This window comes from Podarcis filfolensis, assembly GCF_964270895.1.
Source record: "Podarcis filfolensis genome assembly, chromosome: 16".
NCBI lineage: Eukaryota > Metazoa > Chordata > Lepidosauria > Squamata > Lacertidae > Podarcis > Podarcis filfolensis.
In genome coordinates, this window is record NC_139620.1 from 15,336,622 (window position 1) to 15,356,416 (window position 19,795).

The 19,795-nt window shown below is 48.3% G+C and overlaps 2 protein-coding genes and 1 long non-coding RNA gene across 4 annotated transcripts in view; 1 reads left to right on the top strand and 2 right to left on the bottom strand.

Moving 5' to 3' along the window:
* The window catches only part of ATG2A (autophagy related 2A), a 37,764-nt gene extending 35,288 nt beyond the window's left edge, over positions 1-2,476 (bottom strand). The window contains exon 1 of the mRNA XM_083591967.1: positions 2,166-2,476. Within this exon, the coding sequence (XP_083448093.1) occupies positions 2,166-2,336 (171 nt within the window). The 5' untranslated portion in view covers positions 2,337-2,476. The remainder of the gene's footprint in view (positions 1-2,165) is intronic.
* On the top strand, positions 1,458-9,935 carry LOC310752201. Of its 2 annotated transcripts, none has more exons than XR_014542864.1 (3): positions 1,458-1,927; positions 5,166-5,361; positions 9,384-9,935. It is a non-coding gene; the product is annotated as an uncharacterized lncRNA (long non-coding RNA). The 2 variants fall into 2 exon arrangements; XR_014542865.1 differs by lacking the exon at positions 1,458-1,927 and adding an exon at positions 2,814-3,151.
* On the bottom strand, positions 7,399-19,213 carry LOC310752171 (solute carrier family 22 member 6-A-like). The gene is made up of 10 exons (XM_083592017.1): positions 18,595-19,213; positions 17,182-17,285; positions 15,034-15,188; positions 14,013-14,181; positions 13,435-13,558; positions 12,325-12,437; positions 11,617-11,831; positions 11,110-11,218; positions 9,955-10,158; positions 7,399-8,643 (listed from the first exon to the last, which is right to left on the bottom strand). The coding sequence occupies exons 1-10, from the start codon at positions 19,024-19,026 to the stop codon at positions 8,562-8,564; spliced, it is 1,707 nt and encodes a 568-aa protein (XP_083448143.1). The 5' UTR covers positions 19,027-19,213; the 3' UTR covers positions 7,399-8,561.
* Between the last annotated feature and the right edge of the window lie 582 nt (positions 19,214-19,795).

Here is a 19,795-nt window from a genome sequence, read left to right on the forward strand (position 1 = left end):
ACAAGGCAAGATAAAGTGGAGGTGGAGAGGGGCAATTAGGGTGCTGCCTCATGCCAAGCACAGTACAGCATTGTCAGCCTGGACAAGCAGTGGCTATCGGACAAGAGTCTTTTCTGGTGCTACCTGGAAATGCCAGGGATTGAACCTGGGAGATTCAGCATGGTAAGGAGGAGCCTGGCCACCAAGCTGCCATCAATCTGCCTAAGCCCCATCCCCAGTTATCAAAGGGTCAAATGGCAGACATCACTGAAAAGAAGCCAGAAGTCTGCTCCACTGCCACTAAGCAGGGCAAGGCTGGCTGTGCTCAGCCACCAGCAGGAAAAACCTAGCAAAAGCTCAGCCCAACAACAACCTGTAGAGGAAACCCAGAGCACATTCCTCCAGGAGAGTGCCCCACTGCAAGGGAGGTGGGGCAAGGCCAGCTCTGACACTAGGCCCAGGGTCAGCAAAAGACATCAGCTTGCATTCGCTCCCCCCAGCACTGCACCTCCGAACAGGAGACACGGCATGTGGCTTTCCAGATGTGTCTGGGTTGCAACATCATTCCTGGACATTGGCTTTGGCGATGGGAGTCAGGAGTCCAAGGCCACTGGGAGGGCCCAGAGATGCCCCACTGCCCTAGCCACAAACCCCATTCCTGTCCAAATACAACAGGCACCCACTATATCTGAAATTTCTGGAAAGAGTTGAAGACATTTTCATTCAACAAGCATTCTCAGCTGGATAAATGGGTAATTACCACTTTATTAAACTTTTAGTCTAGCTTTAAATGTATTTGTTGTTTTTAACTGTCTTATGTAATTGTAATAATAATAATACGTAGTAATAACAACAACAATCTCCGTGCAGTAAGGCAGGCTGTCCCTCTTCCTGCTCAGAGGATAATCTGGCATTGTCAAGACAATGGTTACATGTTGAAATGCTCAAACTGGTTGTTGATCTACCTGTTAGTTACCTTATTGAGAACTCATGTGCTTCTAAGAGGAAGTCCCTCCCTCCCGCTCTCAACAACAGCAACAGTGGCTGGTGGCACCTTAATAGTCTAACTCTAATCAATTGTATTATGACAGAAGCTTTTGGCATACAAATGCATTATTAATACTCATAAAAATTTCCATTTTGCACAGAATTCCAGACCCAAGGAACTGAAAAGTATGAAGCTTGTCATACTATACTAAGGCTCAATAGAAAGTATTTTTTTTCACCAACATAGCAAAACAAAACTAGGCCCAAGTAAAATAAAGAGAAAACCCTGCTGGCTCCCAACATCATTCCACAATGGGGAGTGGGGAGACTCACCCCACACCTACCCCAACCCCAGCTAGAGCAACAAACATAACTCTGGAGGGAAAGCCCACACTTTTAGCGGAGTGCTTCCTGGAGCCCACTGAAGAAGAGGCTCTGTGTGTTCTACAGAAAGCCAGTGTGGTGGTGTTGTATTCTTATTAATTACCTGCCCTTCACCCTAAGGTCCCAGGGCAGGTGACAGCATTAAAAATGTAATGTTTAATGTCTAGCTAGGACTGGGAAGACCCAGGTTCAAATCCCAAATCAGACACAAAGCTCACTAGGTGGCCTTACTCCAATGTACACACCTTCCACCTAACCTGCCTCACAGGGCTGTTGTGAAGACAACATGGGGTGGGGAAAAACTTTGGGGTCAGTCACCCCATCTCACCGGCACTCACACTCCCTTTCTCTAAGCCTAAACCTGCCCTACAGGGCTGTTGTGAGGATAACATGGGAGGCTGGAGAGACATATGAACTCCTGGGCCAGCCACCCCACCTGAGGTTTGCTGTGGGCAGGAGGAAGTGCCCCAGCGATGCCACCTTATTCTCCTTGGGAAGCCCAGTTGGCACGACATATTATGGGGCAGATATTTATAACTCATAACAGGAGGACGCCTGACCGAGGAAGGACAGCCAGGTAGGCCGTGACAAGCGGGGCGACTGCGACTGGAGAGCAAGAGGCAGCCCTCCGCTCAGCCACAGGCACCTGCAAAGAGTGAGGGGATGGAGTGCTTTACCGGTGGGACTGCCTGCCTGCCTGGGGTACCCTTCCTGGCCTGCCCTTCCTCCCACTCCCGGGGGTGGGGAGGCCCAAGAAGGCCGGGCTCGAGGCAGAGGCGGACGGGGCACCCTCCCTGGGGCTTCGTGAGCCTCACCCAGACGTCGAGGTGGATGCGGCTGAGCTTCCCAGCGCCAGCGTAGAGGTCGAGGCTGAGCTGCTCCAGCCCGAGCCGCTCCTCCAGGAAGTGTCCCAGGTAGTGCTGCAGCAGGTACCGGCAGGCGCGCTTCTTGATCGAGCTCGACCACGGAAAGAACCATCGCGACATGGCCGGCCCCGGCGGCCTCTCGCCCGGCCGCCACGATCACTTGACGCCCCGGCTCCGCGCCCGGCTTCTTTGGCCCCCTAGGCCCGGCCCCGCTGGCGGCCCGGAGCGCTCATTGGCCCCGCCGCCCTCCTGCGCTCGTCTCATTGGCTCGCCGCGCAGTAGCGGGGGGTGGATGACGTCGCGCTCGGGGCGGGGATAAGACGCGGAAGGGGGAAGAAAGGAAAACACACAACCCCCCGCGGGGCGTGATATAAGTCCCCGTTGTGGAGATGCGCAAGCGCGAAATAAGTCCCCGTATCTCTGTACAAGAGAAGCTTAACAGAGTAACCCGCGCTTCTTTGTGGATAGGCAACTTCCGGGAACACTTCCCACGCTATACTTTACATTCACAAAGGATGTAAAAATCAGTGAGGGACGTAGGGTTTTCTTTATATTGGTGTGCTGCTCCCTCAAAGCAGAGGTACAACCTAATTTCACTATACGCTGCGTGGAGAAGGCCTTTCTTTTCTCTGCCCTGAACCTTCCAACATTCAGCGCCATTGGATGTCCTCAAATTCTAGAGCTCCGAGAGAGGGAGGAAAGCTTTTCTCTTATCGCCTTTTTTTCCCCCCGGCGGCATTTCTGTCAAATTTTGCCATGGGAAGGAAAATAGACCGGAAACAGGAAGTTGTCGCTTTAAAAAAAAGCGCGGGAAACAGAAGCCTCAGCCATCTCTATCATAATCCGCATCTCTGATCTGTGACTGCAATAAATTGATTCATTCATCGCTTGCGGGGAGGGAGTTTCTGTCAGTCGCCTCCGGTCACCTCTTGGCTGTAGGCATAACCAGGATATTTATTTTAGGGAGGGGCAGGGTTTATAGGTTTTTTTGGGGGGGGCGCAGAACCGACGGAATTGGTCAGTTAAGTATTTTTATTTCCTCACTTGATTTAGAGGGGGGGCTGAGGTTGATTTAGAGGAAGCTAGGCAGGGCAGGGGGGCAAGCTGTGTCCCTCCCCATCAAGTAAGGAAATAAAAATACTTAACTAACTGACCAATTGCGTAGGTTCTGCGCCCCCCCCTAAAAAGCAGGAGCTGTGACGTGAGGGAATGGGGTGTCTCACGAAGGCTGCCTCTTGCTTGCGAGTGTAGAATAAGGGGTGCAGTGTGGAAGAATCAGGTTTCTGAGATGGGCCGTTCTGTAGGGGACGCATTAAAAGGATCCCCATGGGTTAGGCAGAGAAAGAAGATGCTCTTTTGCCGCAGCCACGTGGCCCTTCCTCAGTTGTCACTAGCCCAGTGTTTTGGGTCTCCAGCTGTTGTTGGGTTGTTGTTTTTTAGACTACAATTCCCATCATCCCGGATCACTGATCTTGCTAGCTAGGGATGACGTGAGGTGTAGTACGAAAACAGCTGGCAACCCAAGTTTGGGGGAAACTGCACTAGCCCAAGCTTCCTGGAATATTGTGTAGGTTTTCTGGGGGAAGGACTGTGTCCTTATTTTAATTCCCTCAGGAAAGTTGGAGAGAACAATAAAATAGCTCCCCCATCACACAGTAGTGGTGGCACCATGGGTAAAAAAAGAATACAGTATGCCTTATAAATAGGACTAGGGTGGGTGGGGAAGCCTTGTCCTACCTATTTCATATGAAAGGGGTGAGGGGTGTGTGCTCCCTATTCCAAATGTATTTCCTCTGAAGTGTCTTTTCAAGTAAGCAATTTGGAATCACGGCAGAATTTCTGATTACGTTTCACCTATAATTTGTAAGTGGAAAGTGCTTTTTCTTGAAGGTTCAGCAGTTGGGTAGGGAAGCAAGCTGCTTCTCTTAGGGGGCACTACTTAAATTTAAATTTCAAAGGGATTTATGGTGCTTATGATTAATTTTCATCTGTAGACCATTTACTACCTGCTCATATCCTCATTATTAGTAAAACAACTAATTACTTTATGTCAGTGAGTAAAAAAAGGAAGGCTGAAGAGGCAGCAGAAAGTACTGAATCTACTTCTGATCCTTGTTTAAAACATCACGTCTTAAACACACTTTCTTGTTATAAAGACGTAACAGCCAAAGTGTTTTGAACTGCTTATAAAGTTGCCAAAGAAAATCAAGCATTTAACAACTTTGAAGATGAAATAAAGTTACAGGAACTTAATGACCTAGATATGGGGTGTATCCTTCACTCTACAAATGCTTGCATCAATATTGTAAACCATATTGCAGATGAAATGAGAAAAACATTGATAAACAACATAGTGAACTCTTAAGAACAAAATGTCCTTAATTATTGATGAATCGACAACTGTGGGTAACAGAACAACTTTGATTGTTATTGTTCGCGTAGTTCTTCCCAAAATTTTGGCTCCAATAAGTCTTTTCCTAGATTTGATTGAGTTTACAACAGCAAGATGAATTTTAAGCTCATTAATCACTCATCTTGAGTGCCTAGGAATAGCAGAAGTTCAAAAGGACTAAGCTCCACAAAAATGACATTCAATAAGTTCATTTGCTTTCTATGAAAGTCTGAAAGAAACTCTTAGAAAGTGTATACTTGGAGGAGATGATGCTGATTTGCCTGGATGTGCCAAGGTTTTCAATTCCAAATATTGGCTTAGAAAGCAAAAAACCTTTGGTGAAACTGAAATCAGAAAGCTAGCACAAAAGTTTCACTTAGATGAAAGGGAAGCAATTCATGGCTTTCGTGAATATCTTCAAGAAAATGTCGTCCTGGACGAACTACTTCCTCTAAAGCACGCTTTAAGCACAATTTTAATATCTTCAAGTGAATGTGAAAGGATTTTCTTAGGTGAATCTTACAGTAACTTCATCAAGATCATCTCTGTTTACACAGACAACTTCATCACTGATGTTCATCAGGATGGTAGGACCTCCTCGTACTCGGTCCAACCCTACCAAATATTTGGCACCATGGCTGCTACAAGGCCATCATTCTGCAGTTGATACAAAAAGCAGGAAGCTATCTAGAAAAGACGAGGGTACATCCAAGGATATGTTAAAAGTGTGGCGCTGACTGTAACAACTTCATGGTGAGTAGAGGCACCTTTTTTTTTCTAGAAAAAAACACTCCCCTTTCTCCATGCAGGATTTTATAAAATTCTATAGTGTTGCCTCTTACTTTTCATGTTGCTCCTCGCTCAGTTCATCTTGCAGACTCCCCTTGCTGGGCTGCTCTAAAGTTCTGCTAGGCCTAGTTCAAGGTGTTACTATCTGTATATATAAAGCCCTTAACAACTTGGCATTGGTTTATTTGTGAGATCGCCTAACCCCACATATGCCCACTCAGCTTCTTAAATTGGCAAAACTGTCAATGGCACAGGTGCCACACAATGCCCCTCTCGCATTTATAAGAACTCAGTCTTTTAGTGTGGCACCACTTACCCTCTGGAACTCCCTGCCTATTGATATATCAAGCAGGCACCTTCACTGTCCCCCTTTTAGTGCCTGCTAAAAACATTTTCATTTAGGCAAGCCTACCACAGTTTTTATTGGTGATAGGTAAGTGATCACTGTACTGAAGCCATGAGGTTCACCAGGCTGGACAAAGACCAGGGCAACTGGGAAAGAGGTTCTCTGCAGCCCACAGGAGAGGAGAGACACCAGCTTGGATTCTGCCCTCCCCCAGTCCTCCAGTTCTTCAGCTCATGTTTACTCTGGTTCTAAGCAGACTGGTAACTTTCCCAAGTAAATCTTTGACCAGCACCAAGCAGGGAGGGCTAAGACCAGGCCTAGAAAGGATAATAGGCATGGTTCAGTGGATTTCTCAGAAGGATTAATGGTTCTAGAATGTTAAAAATAAATGAAAAATAAAGCCTCAGACAGAGCTCTGTCTATGTCTTCCTGAAGATCTAACCTTGCAGATTTGCTTTTTGGTCCCCATATTCCTTAGATCATCACCCTGATGAGACTGTATAAAACTTCTTGTTTGGACGTCAATAGGATCCACTCTGCTTAGATTTTGTCCCAAGGCAACCAGAGACACAGAATTAGGACACCATTTAGCTTTCCAGCTAGCCACCCCCCCTCCCGTGATAGCAGTATTTAATTTTTATAAAGCACCTAAAAGTTTTGAAGCTCTCTACAGATAATAAAAACCAAGACAGGACTCGGCTACTGACTCCCAGTCTAATAGAAGAAACATACAAGGAACAAGGAAGGTAGAGGAAAATGGGTGTTAGATGTAAGTGTTCTTTGTGGCAGGGATTGCATGGAGAGGGGAGGCCACTTGCTCCCTGCTCCTTCTCTGGCTAGTGGATGAGGTCATACTGGTCCCATCATTGCCTTAATGTTCCTCCTGGGCAGTGAGGGAGGCAGCCTTCTGCGTGGGCTTTGTGCCACTGACCAGTGGCAGAGGACATGTGCTTCCCTTCAGTTCTGCAGCTCCTCTTTTTCTTTTGTTTAGAGGTATGAACAGGGTTCTGCATTGCTACCTTTGGCTACTGTCTTCCAGTACTGTCTTACTGAGGACACCTGAGATAAGGGACTCATACTGCTCAGCAGGTGAAACTTACAAAGGAGCCTTTCACACACCACAATTTAGCAGCGCTTAATCCTAGCTAATCTGCTTTAAACTATAAATGGAATAGCAGCTCTGCTTCCAGACTTCTGGAACCCAAATAACATTTTGTAGCCAATATTTCCCCAGCCCCAAATGTTGGGGGGGGGGAGGACCCTGATTTTCATTGGGCAACCATTGTGTTAAGTACTCCCAGTCATGAATCCCTGACCCCTGATATTGTTTGGAAAGTGAAGGGGTTAAGTGACAGAGCTGATTCCTAGAGAGAAGAAACAGACCACAGAGAGAGAAATGTCTAGAGCAATCTATGTGGGCCATAACTAGTCAGATTTTCTGAGCTCAGTGAGGAGGGAGAACTGAAAACGTGAGAGGGATATGCTTTGTTCATGATGTCGTGCAGATGCCCTGTAAAAAGGGAGTATACAAAGTGTGACTATTCCACAGCAAATGCCCATTGTGGAAAGAGCACCAGTGTTTAATGTTACTTAGCTCTAATGCTCTGTAGTTCCCCAATTTTATGCTTTCCCAAGAACTTGGCATCTCCACCAGATAACAAATGCAACTGTTTATTTATTAACAATCAACTAACATAGACACAAAATAAATAATGCTCAGGACTTGTTCTGGAAGCAAAGCCCCTGTGTAGAGCAGTCGTGCAAGCGAGTCAAGAACGGCTGGCTAATCTGTCAACCCAGGGGGGAGGCCTCTCTTCTTGTATTCCTCTGAGATTTGTCTCCCACAGGCAGGTATGTGTAGAGTCTTGGGGTTGTTCCAGCGGCCTTTCCATCCATCTGTCAGTTTAGGGGATAAGTCACACCTCCCATCCCACCAGTCTCTCGAATCCCACAGAGAGAAAGTCCATCCCAGTCTCTCTGCAATTTCCACATCCAACTTTCTGTCCAACCAATGACAAAAAGGTGGTCTGGCAACCAAGATGGAGAAATAGTCGGGCAGGGCTGGTTATGACAAGGGGAGTGTATGTGAGAGAAAGGCAGAGTGCCCGCTTTGATGCTTGCTGAATCATTATTATCTTTAAATACAAACCATAAAACTGGCAGCAATAGCATCACCGTTGAAATTTTTAAAAAGCTGGAGTGAAGAAGAAGAAGAAGAGTTTGGATTTGATATTCCGCTTTATCACTACCCGAAGGAGTCTCAAAGCGGCTAACATTCTCTTTTCCCTTCCTCTCCCACAACAAACACTGAGGTGAGTGGGGCTGAGAAACTTCAAAGAAGTGTGACTAGCCCAAGGTCACCCAGCAGCTACATGTGGAAGAGCAGAGACGCGAACCCGGTTCACCAGATTACGAGTTTACCGCTCTTAACCACTACACCACACTGGCTCTCTGGGGAGGTATTTGCTTGGCACCACAAAGGTTGCAAAGCAGGGGCTTGGCAGGCCTCCCTGGGGAGAGGAATCCATCAATGAGTGGCCACCTCTGAGAAGGTCCTTCCTCCAGTCGCCTCCCACCTCACTTCAGATGGAAGAAGCACTCGGAGGAGGGCCTCAGGCGGTGAGCTCACTTGCACAGGTGGGCAAGGAGGCAGGAAGGTGTTCCTCAAGGTTCCATTTCTCTCTGGGATATGTCCGCAGCCTAATTGTCCCATGCACTACAGAGTCCCTCGAAAGAGGCTGAGCTCCAGTAAGGAATCTTGCTCTGCCTGCCCAGGCTGGCTCCCAGAGAATGATCCTGTTTCTCGTACATCTGAAGCTCAGAAGTATGTCGACCAGACGACTTGAGCCCTGCTCTTCTCCTGCGTCTCCTTGAGAACTGCTTTGGGTTTCTGTCTGGCTCTAGGAACATGACATTCAACAGTATTAAAAGCGGATACTCCTATTGGTTAGAGGAAGAGGAGAGGGGGAAATGCAGCCTTTTGGGAAGGGAATAGAATATGAACAGAGCTGAGCTCGATGCGCATGAAGGAAGGATGTTAAAGTGAGGTGCGGGGAGAGGGAGAGGGAATCATTTTGAAATGAGACAGGCAAGATCATGTGATCGGAAAATCGGAAGAGACCAAAGCAGCTGCATTTGGCCCCACAGAAGCAGCTGTGGGGAACGGGAGGGAGGCGAGATAGCACATTTTATTCCCATTAACTGCTCATTGAAGTGCAGAGCACCAGCTTTTGTGTCACATAGGACTCTTCCTCCAGACTGGATGTTCAAGGTTGATAAAACAACAAGCTTTCCCCATCATAGGAAGAAGGGAGAGGGGCTTTGATTATTATTATTTGTTGTCAGTTGCTATTATGATTGTTACTAAGCCTGGTGTGTTTGGCTAATTCTGGCTGTTGTGCATAACGATGTGTAATAAAGAAAGAAGAAAGCCCTATTAAAGGTGTGGTGGTTGGCGAAAGGGAAAGATTGTGAGAACAGCTGTGTGGGTAGAAAGCTTTTGAGAAATTGATTAGTGTTTAACAGTATACACAGAGAAACATTTTGTCCGGCTGTATATTGATACAATTATTGCTATAAAAGGATATTGTGTTGTACTGTATATCAATGGCCTTGGATTTTCTTTCTTTCTCAAACTAAGAACTTAAGAGCCTGCTGGATCTGGCCAAAGGGGGCCCATCTAGTCCAGCATCCTGTTCTCACAGCGGCCCACCAGATGCCTGTGGGAAACCTGCAAGCAGGATCTGAGCACAAGAGCCTTCTCCCCTCCTGTGGCTTCCAGCAAACTCAAAAGCATTGCCGCCTCTTGATTGTGGAGACAGAGCTGAGACATCATAGCTTGCAGCCATTAACAGGTCTGTCCTCCATGAAACTGCTGGGGGGCAGTGGAATTACCTAGGGAGGCACTGAGAGGGCAGTGGGGGGGTAGGGCGCAGGAAGTAAATATCAGACTTCAAAAAGTTGGCATCACTGGATCAAGTCCATCCATTTTGTTGAATTAATTAAGCCAAATAATTTTAATCAGATTTTGAATAAACGTGCAATTGTTACTACTTTGAATTTTATTGCTTTGCTATCTTCTTTAGGGGGTTGGCTATTCTGAATAATGCTTTCTGCCTAGGGTAGGGTAGAGGGGCACTGGTTTATGGGAAGAAGCGGGTGGTGGCACTAGAGACCCCCCACACACCTAGAGGAGAGAAAACAAGACCCACCTTTCTTCCACTTCTTCTACCGTATCCAGGAGGGGGAGGTTGTGTATCTCGGGAAGGAAACCGGCGGCAAGGCCGGAGACTATGGGAGTGATGCCAAATATCACCAGGGGCAAGAAGGGTTGGAAGTCGCCGGCCGTCAGCACCCCTGGGGCCACGATGCCACCCAGACGGGCCATCACCATGGTGAAGCTGGTGCCCGTTTGCCTGCCAAAGGAAAGAGCAGGGGTAAGATCTTGACAGAGCACCCGCCTCCCCTGGGACTTGAGGCTCTCTGCCTGCAACGCTTTGACATGCACATATCAGAATTAGATGATGATGATGATTAGAATTTATATACCACCCTATACCTGGGGGTCTCACAGAACAAAATCAAGATATGAAACCACAAAATATGTAATAAAAATAAAAACAACCAACACTTTCTCAAGGCTAGGGTTGAGTAATATCCCTTTTCATGGATTCTCCATCTTACCCCTGATCCATTATTATTATTCTATACAACTTTTAGAAGGCATCCCTGTATAGGGAAGTTTTTAATGTTTGATGTTTTTCTACGTGTCGGAAGGTGCCCAGAGTGGCTGGGGCAACCCAGCTAGATGAGCGGGGTACAAATAATAAAATTATGATTAAAATTGTTTTTGAATACATCAAAGGCCTTTTTTCTGACAGTATTCAGAACTGTACAGAGTACCAGCATTCATACAAACCTATCCAATTTCAGGGGTTTAGACAAACCACTTTGTGTCCCTGTGTCTCTTTTTTTGCTGCCCGTGGCAGCCATTTTGTGGTGGCACCCTTTGTTTTTATCAATATCTGAGTACCAGTACCCCGTTGTCGTTTTTTACTCAAAAAAATACTGAGTACATTTATAACTGTCTTTTCCTCCAAGAATCTAAAGGTAGCACACACGGTTCTCTTCCACCTGTTTTTTGTCCTTTGTGAGGTACATTAGGCTGAGATATGCCGATTAACCCAAGGTCACCCAGGAAGGCTGTGGGGGGGGGGGTTGAGGAGGGGCCTCCCCAGTCCAAGGCTGATACTCTAATAAAACAGGGAGCAGGAGCTGATTCTAAGGGGCAGCCACTATTTCCCAGGGTCAAGATCCAGTTCACACATGCACACGCTTTTTTCATCCTTGCCCAGTGCTGAGCTCACCTCACGACAGTTGGGAAAAGCTCCCCACCATAGAGATACAGGCACATGGAAGAGGCCGCCAGGCAGCCTTTCCCCAGCACCACAAAGGCCAGGCGGCCTGTCAACATTTCTAGAAACAAATAGGGGGGAGAAGAGGAAAAATAGGTTAGAATCATGATTCCAGAGTTGGAAGGGACCCCCACAGGTCATCTAGTCCAGCCCCCAGCAATGCAGGAATCTGAATCAAGCGAGTCAGAATTCTTGCTCCATCCTCATAGGAAGACACATCCCAATTGTACAGTGGTAGCGGCGGACCCAGACCCCTAACCCCACTCTCCGGTAGCCAAATCTCTGTCCCCCCAGCTTGCACAGGGTGGGAAAGCCAACCCCAAGGTTTTTCAGAGGCTCTTGCTGCAGCATCCTGTCCTGGAACATCTCAGCTGTGAACTGGCTGCTCCAGAAGAGGCCTCCCCAAGGGTCATTTGGGGGGGGCAGACCCAGCCCCTTCAGCCACAGGTTGCTCCTTACCAGAGGGTACCGCAAGGGTGAGCAAGAGGAAAACTCCAGCCAGGATGAGGGAGAGGCTCTGGATGGTTCTTCGGCCGAAGAATGCCAGCAAAAGGGCGCAGCCCATCTTGGCCAGCAGGTCGATGGTCCCGAAAAAGAGCTGGACCACGAAGACGTCCAGGCCAAAGACAGAGAGGTCCATGGAGAGGCCAAAGTAGGCCAGGTTGATGGAGAAGCTGTGTGGGGAGGAGGAGGGAGGGGGTCAGAAGGAGGCTCACCCCTTGCATTGAGATAAGACAGCATTCTGGCAGAGTCGCCGTAGATATGCAGTGGACCTTTGGGAGGTCTAGTCCTCTCATTCTACATCAGTGGTGGAGGACCTCCCAAGGTCTGCATCCCCCTGTAAGCACCCCTTTGGGGTCCACATGCAGTTTGTTTGTAGGCAGGGCTAGAGGCAAAAGTGGGCAGGCCAGCTGGATGTGGCTATTATTTTTGTATAGGGGGCTGCATTCCAGCCATGCCAAGACCAGAGGTTCCTCCCATTTCTCCATCCATGGATGTAAAAGGCATCATCACAGATCAGGGACATATTCAAGCTGGGAGAGGGGGAGTCCTGATGCCTACACGTGGCCTGAGGCTGCCCACCCCTCTTCTGTAGCTGCTTCTGCCCCCTACCCCACCTGTTGTTGTTTTTTTGCCCCAGCCCATTCTGGGAGCCTCTTGGGGTACCTTATCAACATGAGGCAGCAAGAGATGCGTCTCAGGGTCGGAGTGCGGAAGAGGTCCAAGCAGGAGTGGGCGCCCCTCTTTGAAGTGCTGTTCGCCACTTCGGTCTCTAACATCTGAGGAGGAACGGAAGGCAAGAAATCTCAGTGCACCGGGTAGGGGGGAGAGGATGTCATGGCTGAGACACCAGTCTCTGTTGTGCCTCATTTCCAAGGGAAAAATGAACCCTGGGTAAGGACCAAGACCCCTGGAATCTCACACCCAGGGCCAGATTTAGGTTTGATGAGGCCTTAAGCTACTGAAGGTAATGGGGCCCTTTATATGTCCTTTTTGTGTTGAATATATGCTTTATGGCAATTTATGGACCAAATAGGTATCTAAAGCCGTTTGAATATAACAAAATATGTATTTTATCAAAGTAATTGTTGAACTGAAATACAATTAAGAAGAAGTATATTAATAGTGAAATACAATTAAGAAGAAGTATATTGGGGGGGCAAGAGAGTGGGGCCCTAAGCTATAGCTTGTTTAGCTTATACGTAAATCCAGCACTGCTCACACTGCTGAGGGATTGAGTAGGCATGTAACAATAAGTATTATCATAAAAACTGTGAACACGCATTTTATTTTCTATCCCCTGTAAAGATTCTTAGTTGGTCCAACCTTGCTAGCGGACCTTAGAAAACATTCACTAGGGCCCAAACCCACTCTCAGTGACCCTGCCCCAATTTTCAGGACTGTCAGCAACTAAATATCTGTGGGGTGATCTTTGATCTCCCCCTATCTCCTTTCCCATCTCCTAGGCGAGTGTTCATCTTCAGCCTTGGATGTGGTTGGACTTCAACCCCAGATGTGGTTGGACTACAAAACCCTTCATCCCCGGTGAGCTTAGACAATGGTCTGGGACCCAAGGCTGGGCAGGAGGGTCCACTGCATTTCTGAGTGTGGTGCCCAGTAGCTGCCAAAACTACACACAAATGTTGTGTGCCACTAAGACAGTAGGATGTGTGCCCGAAACGTATTTCCACCAGGACCCATGAACGTTCAGCTGCCAGACTGACCCTTGGCAGTGGGTCATGCTGCAACCAAAGATGACCGGGGGTCTTCACTCACCTCTAGAACCACGGCCTCCCCTGTAGCCACCTTCCCATTGATCTTGGCCACACGCTTCAGGTTGCGGAGGGCGGCCTCCCGCTCATTGTTCATAAGGAGCCACCGGGCTGATTCTGGTAGCCACCTGAGGAGGAATCCCAGGACTCGCTTGAAACTGGCCATCTATTCATTTATATGTATTGACAGCAGAAAATAAGCGTTTCCCACTTTCTGTGTGACAGCCCTTCAGATATTTGAAGATGGCTATCCCATCACGTCTCCATCTCCTCTCCTCCAGGCTAATCACCCCCAACTCACTTAACCATTCTCCTCCATTAAGGCTTGGTTTCCAGGCCATTTATTATCTTGGTCGCCCTCCTCTGCACAGCTTCTATCTTGTCAACCTCCTTCTTAAATTGTGGTGCCCAGAACTGGACACAGGACTCCAGGTGGGGTCTGACCAAGGCAGAATAGAGCAGTAATATGACTTCCCTTGATCTGGACATTTGACTTCTGTTGATACAGCCTAGCTCCTGTGCTCTTTTGCTCTTCATTCCCCTTCTCCATTTCAGCTACAGGGGTTGGGACCCCAAACTCACCAAGAGTAGGCGAAGAAGACAAAAAACGGGGCGGAGATGGCCAGCTGCAGCCAGCGCCAGTCGCGGAGGCCATAGGCCAGGCCGGCAAGGAGCACCTGCCCAGCTGTGCTGCTGTAACTCTGTGTGGCCACCACCGTGGCACGATGCTTGGTGGGCACCCACTCCAGGCCTGGGGAAGGGAGAACAGGAAATCCCAAAGTCTGAATATGGAGCTGGACCTGGAGGAACCAAGGCGGTTCAACAATGTCTCTAGCTGTGTGCTTATACATGGAGAATATTGGTTGGTGGATTTTTTTTTCAATAACAGGTTTATTATTATTACGTATTGCATTTATATCACATATCCAATGCCCTTTTAAAATGTGTTGGGGGGTTATTGGGTTTTTGTTTTTATTTTGATTATGTATTTTATGTTTTTATATTGTGATTTTATCTTGTAAGATGCCCTGAGACCTGAGGGTATAGGGTGTCTACAAATTTGTTCTTGTTGTTGTTGTTATCAAAGCTCAAGGTGGTACACACTGTTCTCCCTCTCCTCATTTAATCCCCACAACAGCACTGCAAGGTAGGTTGGGATGAGAGAAGTAGTGAGTGGCCCCCAAAGTCACACCCAGTGAGCTTCATGGCTGAGTGAGGATTTGAACCCAGGTCTCCCAGGTTTTAGTCTGACACTCTAATGACTACACCACACTGGCTATCTCAAGATGGACAAACATTATGGGAAGCGGCAATTGCTCTGCACAGGCAAGGCCTCAGTTTCAATCCCTGACATTTAATAAAAGTATCAGGTGACAAAAGTGATGGAGAAGACCCCCCTCTGCCCTTGACCCCAGAGAGCAGAGCAGCTGTGGAGAGAGCAATGGGGAAAGGCCAGGGGCACCCATGGGAGATTTCCCCCACCCCTGAAGCAAAGACCAGCTTCAGCAAAGGCCTTTTCTGCAGAGCAGGGAGGCTGTTGTTCTCCTCCATCCCCTCCACCATCATCCCAGGTTGTCTCCAGGGCACAACCAGTGGCACTCACTGAGGCAGACGTAGTTCAGCAGGAAGCCAGAGATGCCCACGCCGCTTAGGAAGCGGAAGATGCAGTAGGTGGCAAAGGTGGCAGAGAAGGCAGCCCCTGTCCCCGTGACAGCGACCAGCAGCAGCGACCAGATGAGGATCAGACGGCGCCCAAACCTGTACAGCCAAGATGTCAATGGTCAGCTCTGGGAAATGCCTTGTAGGCAGCATGTGGGAAGTTGCTGAACTGGTCTAGCTGGTCATTAGAAGAACAACGGTGCCTGAGCTTGATTTTTCCCTCTTCCCTCCCTTTCCCCCTTCCCTTGCGTGTTGTGTCTTTTTTTATTTATTGTAAGCCTGCAGGCGCAGCGACTGATTGCATTTAAACAGTAGCATGTAAGCCACTCTGGGAGCCTTTTTGGCTGAACAGTGGGGTATAAATGCTCTCAATAAATAAATAATATTAGGAGGGTTCGTATGACTACGAGGGATGGGTTGTGACAGGCCTTGTGTGCTCGGTCCTCCCCTCTCCTCCTCTGGCATAGGCTGTGGAATTGGTACCTTCCACTTCCATTTTCAAGTAAACACAGTTCAGCATTAGGAAGAGCCCTGCTGCCTCAGGTGGTCCATACTTGGTGGGGGGGGAGTGGGCAGAGCAGTATACAGTGGTACCTCGGGTTAAGTACTTAATTCGTTCCGGAGGTCCGTTCTTAACCTGAAACTGTTCTTAATCTGAAGCACCACTTTAGCTAATGGGGCTTTCTGCTGCTGTTGCGCCACCGGAGCCCGATTTCTGTTCTTATCCTGAAGCAAAGTTCTTAACCTGAAGCACTATTTCTGGGTTAGTGGAGTCTGTAACCTGAAACGTATGTAACCTGAAGCGTATGTAACCCAAGGTACCACTGTATGCCTGTTCTGAACCCTGAAGCTAGGCCACATCCATACCATACATTTAAAGCACTGTTGTGCCACTTTTAAGCAGTCAGGGCTACTACCCCCAAAGAATCCTGGGAGCTGTAGTTTGCGAAGGGTGCTGACAGGTTGCTGCTGACAGGAAGAAACCCCACCACCATCCCCCTCACAGAACTACAGTTCCCAGGGTGGTTTTAACATCCAATCCCTCTTCACGGTGGACTCTGGGAATTGTAGTTCTGGGAGGGGAGTAGAGGTTTCCTAGCAACTCTCAGCACCCTTAGCCAACCACAGCTCCTATAATTCTCTGGGGGAAGCCATAACTGTTCAAAGTGGCAGGATAGCTCTTTATAGGCATGGTGTGTGAACATGGTCGTTGTCACCAGCCCTCTGGTATACTGGAGGAAGTTGACTGGCAGCTGGCAGCCTGCTTAGCTTTTGTTCCTGGAAGAGGAGGAGCCATCTTGTCCCTGGTCTTAGGCAGCATCATTTCTTGGGCCGGCCCTGTGGATCACACTCCCTAAGGCACCTGACTGTCCCTGGTGGGAGCAGCATGTGGGACTAGATAGGCCTTTGGCCTTAAATGACCCAGTTGCAGGTCTCGCATTGTTCTGCTCTTCCTGTCAACCTAATACAGTAATGATTAAGTGAGGCTTGTGAATCAATTACAGGCCCATCGAGCAATGCTGCAGGATTCCCATTGCTGGGTTATTGATGCCACTAGGGAGCCTGTGGCCCTCTGGGTGTGCCTGCACCCCAACTCCCACCAGCCCCAGACCCACAGAGAACAACAATGGGACCTGCAGTCCAGAAACACACCAGTTCCCCACCCCTGACACAGATTGTGATTTGGAGTGTTATGGGGAGCAAGCTGGATCCAAAGGGCCAATGTCTGGGAGAGAGAGAGACTTGTAGGAACACAAGAAGAACCTGATGGATCTGACCAGTGGCCAGTGGCCTCACTGGGAAAACCTCAAGCAGGATTCGAACACAGGAGCAACTCTCCCTTCCTGCTGTTTCCAGCAACTGGGATTCAGAAGCATTGCTGCCTCCACTGTGGAGGCAGAGGATAGCCGTTGTGGCTAGGAGCTGTTAACCGTCAGCTGAATGGTCTCTTTGAGTCCAGGAGAGGTAAGGATTTTGTGTGTGTGTTACAATTATTCAAGCTGACAGATCCAGAAGGAGAGGTTAGGGTTTTTGAGGGAGATGGGACCACCCAGTTGAAGAACAAGGTGAGGCAAGCAGGCTGGCTTCTTACCTGTCGGAGAGGTCTCCAAAGATAAAGGCTCCCACCAGGACCCCTCCCATGAAGAGGGACTGAGCCAGGCTCTTGAGGGGTTGTAGGTGACAGACCAGATCCCACTGCAGGGAAGAGAGAGGGAGACAGATTTAGTGAGGCAGCCTTCGGGGAGGGGGAGATCAGTGAAACATGAGGTGTCAAACTGGTCCTTGTGGGCAGCATGCAATGGAGGGGAGTGGGTAGAGACTGGGGGGGAGACGCCACTCAAGTACCTATTATTATTATTATTATTATTATTATTATTATTATTATTATTATTTGCCCTTCACCAAGTCCCAGAGAGGGTTGCAACAATTTAGAACTCAGAATGAAAAACAGTTAAAGCACATTGCATTCACAATACTGTAATAGGGTGGGTCCTGAAGGCAGGGTGGTGTAGTGGTTAGAGTGTTGGACTAGGACTTGGACGAGACAGGGGTTCAAATCCCCACTTAGGCTGTGAAGTTTACTGAGTGTGTGACCCTGATGGAAGGCAGACACCTAGCTCACAGGGTTGCTGTTGTGGGGGATTAAATGAGGGGAGGGGACCCCCGATTGCCAATTTGAGCTCCTTGGTTAAAAATTGTGGGATAAAAATGAAATAAAACAAACAAAACACTGGTGTCAAAGGCCAGGGTAAACAGGTGCATCGCCTCCTGGGTCATTTCAAAGCTGCCTCCAAGATGGGCTGCCAGGCTGCCTTGGCATCTGATAGCCTTCCCTCCTTGTCTGTTGTCACCCTCCCTGCAGTCTCCCTGTGACATGTTTTGAGGCCACCCATATTTGTCATTTGGAACTGGGTTTTGCCTGGGGTTCCAAAGTGAGTGTTGAGCTAGAGACAGGGAGGCCTGGGGCTATTTATTTATATAGTGACACAGCAATAAAACTACTATCCTATTCGCAAAGCTAAACAGAGTCCAGTATGGTTTCAAATTGGATGGGGAGCTGCATGTCGAAATTCCTGCATTGCAGGGGGTTGGACTAGATGACCCTCAGGGTCCCAACTCTCTGATTCTATCCCATATTGTTTAAGGAGCTCAAAGTGGCCCACATACTTCTCCTCCCCATTTTGTCCTCATTTAATCCTTACAACAACCTCCCTCTGAGGTAGGTTAGGCTGAAGGGCAAGGACTGGCCTGAAGTCACCTGGTGAGCTTCACGGCCAAGTGGGGATTTGAACCCTGGTCTTTCCCAGGTCCTAGCCTGGCACTCTAATCACCACACCACCACTAGCTCTCACCTTGGTTTCAAATCCCCATGGAACCATGACGCTCACTTGAGCCAACCTCTCTCTCCACTTAAATTACCTCACAGGAATGTTGTGAGCATAAAAAATGGGGAGAAGCCAGGTGTGTCACCCTGCCTCTTCGGAGGAAGGGTGCTAATTCATACCTCGGTGACGATGGTGGAGGTGAAAGTGTTGCGGTCATACTGCCAGCCGTCCTGGCATGGCTCCAGCTCAGGGTCCCTATCCTGGCTCTGGGAGCCATTGGCGTCAAGGGCCAGCCTGACGGCAAAGCGGTGGCACCTGTCCGGCCAAACGCTCTGGTCCAGAAGGAGTAGGTGACCGTGATGGGAGGTGTTGGCCGGCGACGGCAGGCGACATCGGTGCTCCGGAGAGGCGGCGCTGAAGTTCTGCACCAGGTTGTGACTGGCGAGGAGCAGGACTGGCAAGGTGAGCAGCAGGACGGAAAAGAACTGGAAGGGGCCCATGCTGCCCACTTTCTCCAGCAGGTCCCCAAAGGGGATAGCAGCTACGGGGGCCTTGGGGCAGAGGGAGAGGCGACGCAGGCCTTTGGCAGGAGACATCCTTCCTCTTGGCATTACCTTTGTCTCAAGCGCAGGGTGCCCTTTTATGCCAGGAGGAAGGATGTGGAGGGAGGTTGGGGAGGTGGGTTAATCAGTCACCACCAGACCATTGGGGTGGCTGTGGCTAGGACTGTGCGCATGGGTGTATATGTGTGAACAGATACCTGCTCTCTTCCTGGTCTGCAGCAGCTCAGTTGCTGAGAAACATGCAACTGGAGAGTAAAATTGTAGAGTTGGAAGGGACCCCCAAAGTTTGTCTAGCCCAATGAAGTTGATTGACTGTATGGGACTGGCAGAAATGACCGGCAGAATCCGCGACCAGGGAGAAAAGTCAGCAGAAGAAGATTGGAAGAAATTTAAGGAATATCTACAGAAATACTATAAAATTAATGAACTTTGAAAAGATGTTGGTTTGAACTTTGGTGGTCTCTAGCTGTTATGATAAAGATAATGGGGATTATAATTGTTTTTGTTATTAAATTTAAAAAAGTTGAGTGGAAAATAAGGTGATATTCTAAAAGGAATGTTAAGAGATTAGGATTTGCTGAATTAACAAATTGAACTAGAGAACAAGAAGGGGAGGTATGAGGAAGTCAAAGAAACATGTGATTGAAAGACTGTTATTGAAACTGAATTGTTTTTAATATTTTTCTTCTTCTTTTTCTTTTTGTGTTTATATAAAATTGGAAAATTTAATAAATATTCATTAAAAAAAAAAGTTTGTCTAGCCCAACCCAATGGCCACATTCACATCAAGCATTTAAAGCACCATGATACCACTTTA